The following is a 13,572-nucleotide window of genomic DNA, read 5'->3' as shown; positions in this document are numbered from 1 at the left end:
TGTACAGAGTATGTTCTGTAGTCTTAATTCACGTCTTAATTAACTTAACTATCTATAGGTAGTTGGCAAAAGGAATCGTGCAGAACTTCCATAATAGAAGAACTTATGATTTTAGTATCTAGGCAATCTCTTTCGACCTCACTAGTCCACTGATCATGCAACCCAGCCCGGCGCCTTTTAATCTATGTCAGACTCACCTACACTCCCCGCTGCCTTTCGTTCGGCTTCAGTGGCTGCTGCACTGCATCGGGATCAGCGACCGGGAAGATCCGCCGATAGAAAAGCAGAAAAAGGGCATTTTTAAAAGTACATCGTTTTGCTTGACAAAGAATACAGAGCTCGATGCATGCATGCATGCATGCATGCATGTATTGTGCACCCACTCGGTGCGTGAAATTATGTCCGGACGGCCGACCTCCAATCCTGGATCGGTCGCTATATAGCAGGTTTCACCAAGCTTATCGTCCCCTAACTTGGATCTTGTTCCAAGGGACGAGTAGAACTTGCAATCCCGGGTCAAATCCCGCAGACATTCTACTAACGGCACTTCGTAGTGGGTAAATAGTAGTATGCTATTATTGTCCAGACCTAAAGACAATGCTTTGGTTTGTGATCCAGAGGTGACACATGACCGACCCAGTTTTCTCCCATCTGCTACAAAGGACTTTGATCAGGCTTCATGAGCTCGACAACACACACTAACCGTACTAGTTCAATGCCATCATGTGTACATTGCAGGTAGTTGTCATATTGCCAACATACCCTGATGTCATCCTATGTCTATTAAGAGAAGTCTCCCTATGCGCCCGGTGGCAACAACAATAAGCAGTAAGAAACGGTTATTATCTATACTATAATCTACACAGTACACAGTATATGGCCCTACGGGATTGTTACTGCCTAAGTCCAGACTCCACAGAATGTTCATTAAATCATTTCAAAACTCCCGAGCCGTCAACTTCCAAGAATTGGGGGCATGCTGGCACCCACTGCTCCAGTATTGAAGGGACGGTGAACAATGTTCCGTGTTGCATGGACGAACCTCGGACCGAGAGACTTCCGTCTACAGAAAAGATCTCGGTTTTCCGCTCTGCCCAGTTAGTCTTTACTGCTCAGCATTGTACACAGAAGTGGATTGTGGTAGTACAGTGTCACAACTGAACGGGACATTGACTTTGTCGTGTCTTGCATCAGACAAGGGGGCTTTATATATGTTTCATTTTGCCAATTCTCAACTGGAGCCTATGGTGGCGCAGAACTCAGCCAGGACCACCAGTTGCCCACATCCACAATGAGCAAATCTGACAATGGCGTTCATGCAAGCTGCATCGCTATCACACTCTGATCCTGATCAGATCATCGCCCCCTATCTATGCTAAGCTCGGAGTAGAATAGAGATAAAGTATGGGCGACCATCTGTCCCATCCCATAGGACCCAAGATCCGGGTGGCACTGGATAACCGCAATAGTTGGTGGAGAGGGAGTGGAGCCGGCGTGGCCGAATTCTTTGTGATTGTGCGAGAGATTGCCATCCCGGACGCCTGGAACCAGCCATGATGGGCTTCGAGTCACCAAACAGACTTTTTCCCCTTTCTTTTTGGGCGGCGCGAGGGTACGTCAGTGCCTAGTGGGAAAGCCTGTCTTCTCACCGTTCCCCTCGCTCGCCCCAGAAAGAACTCCAGCAGGGGAGTTTATCCCAACTTCATCCTCATCTTTATAGCCTCCAGGCGTTTTATCCACCCAGGAGTGCCATTTGAACCGCCCATCTCCAGAATTACCGTCTCTGGCAAGCTAGGGTGCCTGTTAGTGTCGGGCCAGGCCGATGACAAGCTTGCTGGTCGTTGGTTGATTGCAGCGGCGCACTCCACCGTCTTTGCGGCCGATGCTCTCCGGACCAGCCAGAGCCCCTATCTGCTAATTATCCAACGCATCATCCGAGCCGGTCTCGCCGGGGTGCTGTTCCATCCCAGCTTCTAGACGCTTAGCTTGTCTCTCCCACCAGCGCATCTTGATTAATCCGGGGATCCTTCAGAAGAGGAGAAGGAGGGGATGATGGGGCTGCAGGACACGATGACCGATGAGAAGAAGTCATCGACGATCCAGGTGGGCTAGACCCATATTTCCTTGTCATTCTACATACTATTCATGGTTTACTACTATCTACATCTTCACTATCTTGATCGCGACTGGTTTCATTTCATATTGGCCCGACTGCTTGTCATCTTCCCCGGAATCCCTTCACGTGGTGTCCCCATCTATATCGTCCGATTTACCCCCCACCTGCATCGTGCATTTACTTTTACGTGAGACATCATCACATCTGACACATCCACCATCTGCTGTTATTGGCTCTCATCTCCTTCTCGGAATCTGCAATGCTGATGATCGTCTTCGTGCTTTGTCTAGGAGCCGTCGTTGAATGGGACTAGCGATGCCTCCAGCATCCTGAGCGACACACGCGCTCAGGACATCCTCCCCTATGAAGCCGACGATTCCCCATTTCCCGAAGTGCGCGCGGTCGTCAAGCCGGTTGACGACCGGCAGCTCCCCGTCAATACTGTTCGCATGTGGGTGATTGGTATGGTCTTCACAATTGTATGTACTCTCCCTCCGACCGTGATGCTACTGCAAATTGGGGAAGTAAATCGCTCATCAGTTATAGGTCGGAAGTGGCTTGAACCAATTCTTTAGTCTGAGACAACCCAGTGTGACTATCAGTGCTCTCGTTGCCCAGCTCCTAGCATTTCCGGTCGGATGTGCGTGGGCGCAATGGGTGCCCCTGGGCTGGTTCAACCCGGACCGCCATTTCAACATCAAAGAGCATGCACTGATCACAATTATGTCCAATGTCTCTTTCGGGTCGGCAGCTGCAACTCAAGTGATCGAGGCCATGGTTAAATTTTACGATATGCCCTCTCATGGAGGATTTGAGATCTTATTGATGATTACCACGCAACTGTTTGGGTTTGGTCTGGCGGGGATGGCCGCACGCTGGCTCGTGGGTCCGGCCACTATGATCTGGCCGCAAGTCTTGTCGAACGCCGCTTTGCTTTCGACCCTGCATTCGCGCCAGAATCTGATGGCAGATGGCTGGGTAATTAGCCGACTTCGGTTCTTTATGATTGTATTCGTGGCTGGGGCAATCTGGTACTTCGCTCCAGGCTACCTTTTCACAGCCCTAAGTACATTCAGTTTCATCTGCTGGATCGTACCGGACAATGTGGTGGTCAACCAACTTTTTGGCCAAAAGACAGGGTTGGGCATGTCCTTGTTGACCTTCGACTGGGCACAGGTTGTCTACGCCAACCAGAGCCCCCTTTTAGTCCCATTCTGGGCAGGCCTTAACGTTATCGGTTCGTTTGTGCTCTTCTACTGGATCATCTGCCCGATTATCTATTATACCAACACGTGGTATTCGGCCTACCTTCCTCTGCTGAACCCAGATACGTTCGACAATACGGGCAAGCCATATAATACAAGTCGCGTAATGAACGCAGACGGAACATTCAATGTGGAGGCATACCGCAACTATTCCCCCATGTTTCTCCCGGCCGGGTATGCTATGACGTATGGTGTGGCTTTCGCGAATCTGACAGGTATCTTCGTCCACGTCGCACTGTATCACGGGAAAGATCTGGTTGAGCAATGGAAGGGTAGGAATGCGAAAGACGTTCATGCCCGGATCATGGACACCTATGAGAGTGTGCCGTGGTGGTGGTTTGGCGGCATTACGGTTGTAATGTTTGCGCTGAGCATAGTGGCCAACGAGGTCTGGCGTACGGACCTCCCGGCGTGGGCGGTTCTTCTGGCATATTTGCTACCCATCATATACATCATCCCCGTTGGTATCATCAAAGCGATCACCAATATATCCAGCAACCAACTAAATTTGATTACCGAATTTATCGGTGGCTATGCTTTCCTAGGACGACCAGTCGCAAACATGGCGTTCAAGTTTTACGGCTATGCGGGCGTGTCGCAGGGACTCGAGTAAGTGTCTGCATGGTCTGCAGGGAGATAAGAGCTGACCGATGTATAGATTTGTGGCCGACATGAAATTGGCGCACTATCTCCATATCGCGCCACGAACGCTGTTTGTCGCGCAGGGAATGGCCACATTGGTCGGTGCCGTTGTTCAGTGCGGTGTGACTGTATTCATGATCACTCGGATCCGCGGGGTCTGCACCCCTGAGGCTGAGGGAGGCTTTACCTGCCCTCATGGCCAGGTAACTTACTCGTCATCCTTGATCTGGGGTAAGTGTCGGCCCGACCACTAAACTTCGTGGCTTTTCCGTTAAAGTTTTTGTCTAGGTGTTCTCGGTCCCGATCGAAACTTCAGTCCCGGACAGATGTACGGGAATCTGCTTTGGTTCTTCCTTGTTGGACCCGCCGTCGTGGTGATCACATGGCTCCTGGGCCGCCGATGGAAGAAGGTCAACTATCTTTCTTGGCCCGTTGCGTTTGGTGCCATGAGCCTCGTCCCTCCTGCGACGGGAATCAACTTTTCGTCGTGGTGGTTGGTCAATGTGATCTTCAATGGGGTTATCAAACGGCGCAAGCCTGCCTGGTGGTCAAAGTATAGTAAGTGGTTCTTGATCGGTCTTGCTCGCGGCCAGTTGCTAATGGAGTTGCTGTAGACTATGTGCTTTCTGCCGCACTCGACTCCGGGGTTGCCGTGTCGACCGTCATTATATTCTTCTGCATTATTTTACCAGCTGGGTCATTGAAGTGGTGGGGCAACACCGTGTATCGGAATACAGCCGATGCACACGGTGTGCCATATAACAGACTTCCCGATTCGGGATATTTTGGCCCTGCAAAGGGGACCTGGCAATAACAGATGAGGGCTTTGAGGCGTTTTGGTTGATTTCAGTAATGATTTGATTTCGGTCGGCATAAATTTTATCATATATAAAACTAGAATTAATGCATTAATTATTTTTTATCAATTTCGTGAGTAAGTCCACAAGATAGTGTACGAAGTTTGCAGCGTAGGAAATTTAGGAAATGTAGGGGGCGGATGGGTAAACCGGTGTTAGCCCCGAGCCTTGGGTTTGTCTGCGAGTCCTTCGTGTTAAAGCATCATAACCAGGGAACCTTGAGGGGAGGTGGGTTAAGGTTCAGGGATCGGGAGGTTCGGGCGGCGGTGTAGATATCCTCCTAAGCAAACTGTGACTGCAATTGCCCGCATTGCAGTTTAACAAATGTGGTGCACCCGTCAAAGTTTGGAGGGAGGGAGAGAGAGAGAGAGAGATAAAAGAGTCACTGGCAGGATTGATCGACCATTTGGGGCTGAGGGGATAAAGACTAATAATAAACCTTTTCCCTTCCCACCATTTCTCTCTCTCTCTCTCTCTCTCTCTCTCTCTCTAACTAAGGACCAAGACCTCCCTCGGGTGGATACGCCCCTCTCTCCCCCCGGCAGCTCACTAAGACTAAAGACCGAGCTACGGCTGCAACTCCGTTCACTCTCGCCCAGTTCTTTTCCCATCAATCCAAATCCATCCATCTCATTCCCCCACTCAATAATTCCTCCCCCCGGTATGGCCTGCGGTTCGAGCCGCCTTCCCTGGCCTCCTTCTCCGTCCCTTCCACCACCATGACCAACCGTGACCCCGAGTTTCGGCATCAGCTGGGCAAATTCCGACTCGATCCCCTTCCGATTCCTTCTCATCCTGCATCGCTTCCTCCTCCTCCTCCTCCGCCGCGTCCTGCTCACCCCAGTTCCGTCCCTTCTCCGCAGTCACTGCCGCCGCCTCCATCCGTACCGCTTCAGCAGCAACAGCCACTCCCAACAGCACCACCGTCACTCCCTCAGTCTCATCAGCAGCAGTCTCAACCAACCCCGGCCTCATCGCGATCCTCCCCATCACAGATTCCTCATCCTCGCAGTAAACGAGTATCCACAGCGTGCGACTTTTGTCGAAAACGGAAGAAGAAATGTGACTTCCGCTACCCGAACTGCTCCGCGTGTACTCGCGCCGGTGTCCGCTGTACCATCCCTCCGCCGGGTCCCCAGGTCGCTGCGGCGTCTGTTCCTCGAGATCAGTTGGAGAATCTACAAAACCGGGTACGATGGCTGGAGGAGCTCTTGCGCCGCAAAACAGGCATCTCCGTCGCCGACCGGCCTACGGGGACTGCGCTGGATGGCGAGGGCGACCCGGACTGGTGGTACCAGGTACCAGCCTTGATGATGACTCGCGGGAGTTCAACACATTCAACACCCACAACAACGGCAACAGCGCTGTCCAGCAGCCCTGCTCCTAGTTCCACTGCGGTAGGCACCGAGTTGCCTAACGTAGGTGAGTTGTTTCGCGACCAGTTGGAGCATCGACGACCCTCCATCGCGCGTCCGGTAGCATCCGCTCCTCGCGTGATGCGACTCGCCTCACTTCCAGAGGCGAAATCAGTGGCATTGCGATACTTTGATAGTCTAGGGTACCAATATCCTTTTCTCCATCGGGAGGAGTTTATGGCTCATCTTGATCGCATCTATGCGGGGGAGGTCCCCGCACCGGAGGTTCATCACTCGTATCACATCACCATCGCTACGGCCTTGTTGATCGGATCTGCCGACGAGACACAGGCTGCCGAGTTCTACAATGTTAGCAATGAGACCATGGCGTTGGCGTTACAAAACGAAGATTTGGCAGCTGTTCGAGCCCTTTTAAGCGTCGCAGTGTATACAATGTTTGCGACCACGGGCCCCAGTGTGTGGCACATCCTCGGGACTACTTTGCGTCTCGCCACCAGTCTTGGGCTGCATAAAGCCCGTCCAACGGGGAATGTGATAGAAGAAGAGATGGCCAAGCGGGCGTTCTGGAGTCTTTACAATCTTGATCGACTAATCGCCAGCACCCTTGGAAGGCCACTTGGAATTGCAGACGAGGACATTTCCATCGGCTTGCCGCGGGAATTTAATGACAACTGGACAGAAACCCCGGGGGCTAGTGCTATGACTATTCCTTTGCAGGTGGTGCGCCTGCGCCGGATTTTTTCGCGCATCTACCGCTACTGTAAGTCTCTTCTAACCTCTATGGCGCTCACCGTGTCCAGTTCCACTGACCGTGACAGTATTCAACAACCAACCGCCACCGCCTCCAACAGAGGTTGCAATCACGCTCAGTCATTTTCGCCAGGAACTAGACGACTGGCGACAGGAAGCACCGGTGTATGCACCCGCGCTTTTATACTCAACAAGTTACTACGACTATCTTTATGCGACAACCCTGCTCCTAATGTACCGACCTAGTCCGCGTAATCCGACACCCGATGCCACGAGCATTGTGAGCTGCGGAAACGCCAGCATCCAGGTCATTCGGTCCTATTGGGACAGCTATTCGCAGGGGAAGCTGAAGTGGATTTGGTTGACCCTCAGTCAAGTTTACTTCGCCGGCATCACAATCCTGTGGTGTCTAAACCACAATCTCCAGTCCGTCCGCGAAGGCCGCGGTGCTGCGTGGAAGCCCGAGGATCAGAGCATGCGACGGGCCATCCAGGCAGTAGTTGTCCTGCTGGAGGAATTTGGCAAGCGACGTCCGGGTGTGGACCGACTGGCGGAGACGTTCCGCAACCAGAGCACGATGATCTTCAGCCATCTGGCGTATCAGCAGGAACAGCAGCAGGAGCAGGAGCAGCAGCTTCAACAACAACAGCAGCCACAACCACCACCGCCTCCACCGCAACCACAGCCACCAATGCCACGACATCAACCGTTCCTTGAACAGCAGCCGCAGCAACAACCACAGCAGCAGCAGCCACAGCATATTTTGGTAGCACCACCGGTACCCCTAGCGCCGGTGCTGGATGACGTTCTCCTGGTAAATGGATCGGGGAATATACCCATGATTGACCCGCAACTGGCGGAGCAATTATTCTATTCCTATGATTGGTTCCAGGAGGAGATGGCGACATATTATACCCTTTAGTTGGATTATTATGACAATTTTGGAGGCAGATTTCTGTATTTGAGCTTACGGCTGTTGTGGTGTAGAAAATGTGGAGGCGCATTGCTACCCCGCTGTAGATAAAACCCCTAACAACGCTTATCTTCTGTCAACTCCACCACAACATCTTCATTATAGTCATTGTCAATCCCCCCAACTATTACCGTGGCCACTCCCCTCATGGCTTCTGAAACACCCAAAGCTCAAGCCTTCCATGGCACCTTCATTCACACACTCAGCTCTAAGCAACTAGAGATCCTTACTGAGACTTTCATCCTCCTCTCACCCACTGGCACCATCCAAGCCATCCACCCATCCACCCCCACAACTTCCATTTCAGATCTCCTTGCAGAATACCACTACTCTGAATCTACTTGCACAGTGACCATCTTGCAGCCTACCGAGTTCTTCATCCCCGGCTTCATCGACACGCACACTCATGCGCCCCAATGGGCCCAGCGCGGCACAGGGCGGGGCATCGATCTACTTACCTGGCTGGAGACCCTTACCTTCCGCCACGAAGCCAAACTCGCCGATTTGGAGTACGCCAAGTCGCTTTATGCGTCCTGCGTCCGCGGCGGACTCAAACAAGGAATGACGACCGCCTGCTACTACGGTTCCCGTCATGCACCGGCATCGGTCATCCTCGCTGAGACCTGCCTCACCCTGGGTCAACGCGCGCTGATCGGGAAGTGCAATATGACTCGTCACGCCCCGGACTGGTACCGGGATGCGTCGGTGGAAGAATCCCTCCGCGAAACGGAAGACTTTATTGCTCAAGTTCGGAAACTTGATCCCACACATGGACTAGTGACACCGGTGATTACACCGCGGTTCGCAATATGCTGTGAGGAAGAACTATTGGCTGGGCTTGGGGCTGTCGCAACTCGGAATTGCGACTTGCCTATTCAGACACATTTCAACGAGTCGCGGAGTGAGGTGGACTTTACGAGGTCCCTGTTCCCCAATGATAAGAGTGAAACGGAGCTCTATGAGCGGCTTGGGCTCCTGAATGACCGGAGCATACTTGCTCACTCGATCTATCTCTCCGATGCAGAGATCGAACGTATGGCGGAGCTGCAGTGTGGGATCGCTCACTGCCCTATTCCCAATGTTACGATGGATGAGTTCATGGTTGCCCCCGTGCGAGAGTATCTTCGTCGGGATATTAAAGTCGGGTTAGGTACGGACTGTGGAGGAGGCTATTCAAGCTCCATGCTCGACGTGATGAAGGCTGCCTTTGTGGTGTCGACGGCACGGTGTACAATGACGCAAGGACAGGACCAGCCTCTGAGTCTCACGGAGGGGTTCTACATGGCTACTCTGGGCGGAGCGCGGGTATGTGGACTGCAAGAGAAGGTGGGGAACTTCCTGGTAGGCAAGGAGTTTGATGCGCTGCTTGTTCGGACGCAGGAGGAGGGCGTAATGGCGCCAGTGCAGGAGGAAGACGGAGTGCCGACGGTGTTTGAGAAGTTCTTGATGACGGGAGATGACCGCAATATTGGACGTGTGTTTGTCAAGGGACGGGAGGTGCATACTGCGCGTTGAAATAATTGTCGTGTATTGACTGCTATATTTATCGATACTTGGAAAGCATTGCGTGTACAATCTCATTGTGAATGGTTCGTTCCTTATAAAAGTAGAGAATCGGGTGGAGACGGGGGTTTGATCCACACCTCAGGCACCGGTAAGGCTGAGCCCGTTTCCGGTTTTGTTTCACAGCCTCGTCCACTGCTTCTCCCTCTCCACTTTCTGAGTCTCTCGCTCCCTCCTCTGCTTTTCCCCCTCCGTGGCAGGGGTTTTAAGTCTTAGCCTCCAACCCTCCTCCCTCAGGATTCTGCCTTCTTTCGTTTACCCACATCTATCCTTGAGGGAGTCTTCTTATCCTTATTTCCTTTCTTTATGGCCTCCTAATCATCCCTAATTCTAGTCACTCGCGATCGCCGTGTCTTGAAACCCACTCCTCGATAACGGTTCCCTAACAACGGCCATTCATTCGCTTCACCCTTTATTTTCTCACCCACGAACTTCTTAAATTAATAGCACCATGGCGGAAGAACCTCAGGTCATGTCGATCCAGCAACGGATTGCGGCACTTAAACAAGCGCAAGTTGGTCAAAGCTCAGGAATCGACACCAGCGAGCCTGTGCTTGTCCAGCCCACTCCAATGCCCACCCGTCCAGCTGCTCCCCCGCGACCCAAGACCTTCATCACCAACAATACCAACGACAGTTATAATAACCATGCTGCTGGCAGCAATGGCTCCATCTACAATCGTTCATCCGCCTCAAATGATGCGGGCCCTCCTAGGCCTGTCCCACGTCCCGCTACTGCACCAGCACCGCCCCCAGTGAAACACAAGACACCCCCTCCTTTGCCTGCTCGCAAGCCCTCCGACCAACAACGCCCAGCACTACCACCGCGGAGACCGACGCAACCCTCTCATAAAGGCTCATTGGAGTCTATGGCCTCAGATATATCTAGATCGACAACTACAAGTACCGGGAAGACATCGGCTAGCTCAATAAGTGCAGGCCCTGGCCGCTCCCTGCCCCCCGCTTGGGGCGAGGCTGAGTTGCCTCCATTGCCCCCCAAACGCCAGCCACAACCACCACCGCGGCCGACGCCCACTACGAGAAGTAGTAGCAGTAGCAGCAGGCTATCTCCACCTCGTCCGTCTTTGCCCTTGCGACGGAAATCCAGCCAGAACAACTACTCTGTGGAAAGCAACGATTCGCAGGCTTCCCGGCTGCCTCCTCCACTGCCGTCTAGGACAACAAGTGACAGGTCGCTGACTGTCAACGAAGAGGAGGAAAAGAACCCACCGCTACCAGTTCGGAGGCTGCCCCCGCCCCCGCCGTCTACCGATACGCTGGGTAAGCTCAAACAATCCGGATTCGCGGCGATCAATAAATCTTTTGGCAGTACCAATGGAGGTGTCAATGAGCCCAGCTCCAATGGCGTGCCCCCGCCTGTCCCCCTGGCATCGCGTCCGGATCTCTCTAAAATCCAAGCTACGAAGCCTCGTTTGTATGCTTCCAATGCGCCCACAGTGCCAACACCGGTTGTGTGCCTGAAATGCCGCGACTTCTCAGCTGCCGATGCCCATGCAGCTCGATACCCGCGCACGTCTCTCCCAACACACGATCTGTCCTGGCTGGCGAATGAACTCACGGCACCGTTTCCGTCCCACACGGACAAAGCGCGTGTCATCTTCACATGGCTCCACCACAACGTCGCGTATGACGTAGAGGCCTTCTACAATAATCGGGTGAAGAATCAAACCCCAGCCAATACACTCGCGACAGGAATGGGTGTCTGTGAAGGGTATGCGGGGTTGTTCACTGCGCTTGCTACCCGTGCAGGTATGGAGGCGAAGACCGTCCACGGTCACGGTAAGGGTTATGGATATGTGGCTCCTACTCCTGGATCTCCGCTACCCCCGGTTCAAGGTGGCCATGCTTGGAACGTCGTCAGGATCGACAACGGGCAGTGGAAGCTGATTGACCCCTGCTGGGGTGCTGGGTGCGTCTTTGGCAAGGGGCAGCCTTACCAGCCAAAATTCGACCCGGCCATGTTCACGGACACTAATGATGAGCTGGGGCTGAAGCACTTCCCCGAAGACCGAACGCAGTTCTACCGTGACGATGGACGTCCGGAGATCAGCTGGCAGGAGTACCTTCTGGGTAACCCCAGTTCACTGCTGTGCGTTGAGCAGCCGGTGATCTTTGGGGAGGCGGAGAAGCACAGCATTGGAGTGCGGTCCTACCGCCCGGCTGCCAAGCAGATATCAGTGCACCAGGGAGGACCGGTGCGCTTCCAGTTCAGTCTGATCTGCGAGCACTGGACGCTGGAGTATCACACGCGGGCCAAGCCGGGGTTGTTCCTACTGATGGTGAAAGGAGTGGACGGGCAGAAGGAGGAGAGTCTCGTATTTACACACGTACGGGGATCGAACCCTAACGGCGGGGGAGATTTGTGGTACGTGGACGTGCCGGACTCCAGAATGCTGGGGGCGCCGGGCCAACAGGTGCCGATAGTGGTGCTGACCCGGTTCGGGGATCGAGCGGACTGTCGGGGGCTGACAGCGGAGGAATACCGGACGCGGGTTGGTCGGGTGCAAATGGAGTTTGTCTTCATTGCACAGTGGGATCTGGTGTAAGATGCGGCAAAGGGGGTCGGCATGGGCTGCCGGGTAATTAGGGTTGGCTGCCCTGCATGGGCTGAGTGTCTAGTAGACTAGTGTTTCTTCTTTTGTCTCTGCGTGGCTTTTTTGGCTTTTCCTTCCCCTCTTCTCCCGGCTTGGGGAGGCTTGTGTCTCACCCCCGACAGCGGACATGGTTTGTCCCGACATTTTCCGTAATGATAATGACCCTGTTCGTATATATATACACATATACCGCACATGAAGATGCGATTTTGGATTTGCAGCCACCAGCCTTTGATTGCATTACTCACATTACTTGGTACAGCGGGGACAGCCTGGCTCTACTAGTACTAGTAATAGTAGAATATGGGAGGGAAGCCATTGACGGGCGGAGAAAATCCACGAATCAGCCAAGGGAGCTTGAGTGGATGAGAAAAATTCAAACGTTAGTAGCCAACGGTGCTGGAATCCAGCACGTTAGAGAGTCCTTGGCGAAGGCTAAAAGGAGGGTACAATGTCGGCTAAATTCCAGTCCCATGTCATGGTTTAGTTGACCAGGAGTACTACTAGTAGGTAGCTACTTACTAGTATCATGTTGGGGTGACTGGGGTCCCCGCGATTGTTGCATGAGGGATTTATCTACTTGGTCATTGGGGAAGCAGATGGAAGAGAATTTCATAGAGTGGCTCAATAACATCATAGCCGACAGGGAATGAGAATCTGGCAATATGACTGGGGGTAGTAATTAAATCCTTGTAAAGAAATGATACGGGGGGGGCCGGGGTGTTTCCATTACCCAAAGCAAATCAATGTTTTCCTGTTCCTGTGTTATTGTGACTGGTTGTGATAGGGTACTTTCCGTAAGATACCCACCCATACTAGCCGGTCTAGGAAAGGTATACCATGGCCAAGACCCTGAAAGTCGAGATTTAAGCCTAATTAGGCTCTGAGCCGGGCGAGAGCCTGATTGCCTGAGAGTCGAGTCATGTGCTCTGGGGAAGCCGGTCGGTGTCTCTCCGCAATCTCAAGTCCCCCATCCTCTTCTCCATTTCCCCCCCCCCCGAACTGGATCTCGTTTGCTCGCCTTCACCGAATTTTAGCTATAATCGGTTCATATTAGATAACACCTCTGCATCGAGTCAGTTATAGTTACACTGTCGCTGCACCGTCCCCGCTGGCATTGCGTTGCTGGCCTGCAGGAATTTCCCAATCTACTCCGGACTGTATCCCGCCTTGGCCGGGAAAGGGAACGACAATGCCGATCCACCCAATCCCCGGAATCCTCCACCTCCACCTTCTCTGCCTCCACGCTTACGCTGGATCGCGGCCTCCGACTCTCGGCTGACCCGTCTTCGGTCTTCAGCCTTCAGGGTTGCCTGCCTTGCGTGTCCGATGGCTTTTCTGAACGTGCTGGCCGGCTTGGACCGCCGCCCACGCTTTCAGCCACCTACCCGACTACGGTCACATTCGGCCATCCCG

At 53.2% G+C, this 13,572-nt stretch overlaps 3 protein-coding genes across 3 annotated transcripts; all 3 read left to right on the top strand.

The window, feature by feature from the left end:
• The first annotated feature begins 1,721 nt into the window (after nt 1–1,721).
• Nucleotides 1,722–4,928, top strand: optF (small oligopeptide transporter, OPT family). The gene is made up of 6 exons (XM_025682797.1): nt 1,722–2,103; nt 2,407–2,595; nt 2,663–3,990; nt 4,040–4,254; nt 4,312–4,581; nt 4,638–4,928. Exons 1-6 carry the CDS (start codon nt 2,071–2,073, stop codon nt 4,835–4,837), a joined length of 2,235 nt encoding a protein of 744 aa, XP_025537116.1. The 5' UTR covers nt 1,722–2,070; the 3' UTR covers nt 4,838–4,928.
• Nucleotides 4,929–5,599: 671 nt separating this feature from the next.
• Nucleotides 5,600–9,494, top strand: BO79DRAFT_239294 (putative guanine deaminase; the record flags this gene model as incomplete). The annotated part of the gene is made up of 4 exons (XM_025684900.1): nt 5,600–5,708; nt 5,799–7,016; nt 7,075–7,820; nt 8,085–9,494. The coding sequence occupies 4 exons, from the start codon at nt 5,600–5,602 to the stop codon at nt 9,492–9,494; spliced, it is 3,483 nt and encodes a 1,160-aa protein (XP_025537115.1).
• A 223-nt stretch (nt 9,495–9,717) lies between these two features.
• BO79DRAFT_210395 (uncharacterized protein) lies at nt 9,718–12,376 on the top strand. Its single transcript, XM_025682796.1, has one exon. The coding sequence runs from the start codon at nt 9,994–9,996 to the stop codon at nt 12,106–12,108; it is 2,115 nt and encodes a 704-aa protein (XP_025537114.1). The 5' UTR covers nt 9,718–9,993; the 3' UTR covers nt 12,109–12,376.
• The last annotated feature ends 1,196 nt before the right edge of the window (nt 12,377–13,572 follow it).

Source organism: Aspergillus costaricaensis, assembly GCF_003184835.1.
Source record: "Aspergillus costaricaensis CBS 115574 unplaced genomic scaffold BO79scaffold_26, whole genome shotgun sequence".
Classification (NCBI taxonomy): domain Eukaryota; kingdom Fungi; phylum Ascomycota; class Eurotiomycetes; order Eurotiales; family Aspergillaceae; genus Aspergillus; species Aspergillus costaricensis.
Note: the sequence above shows the minus strand (reverse complement) of the source record. Positions and strands in the feature narration are given on the sequence as shown.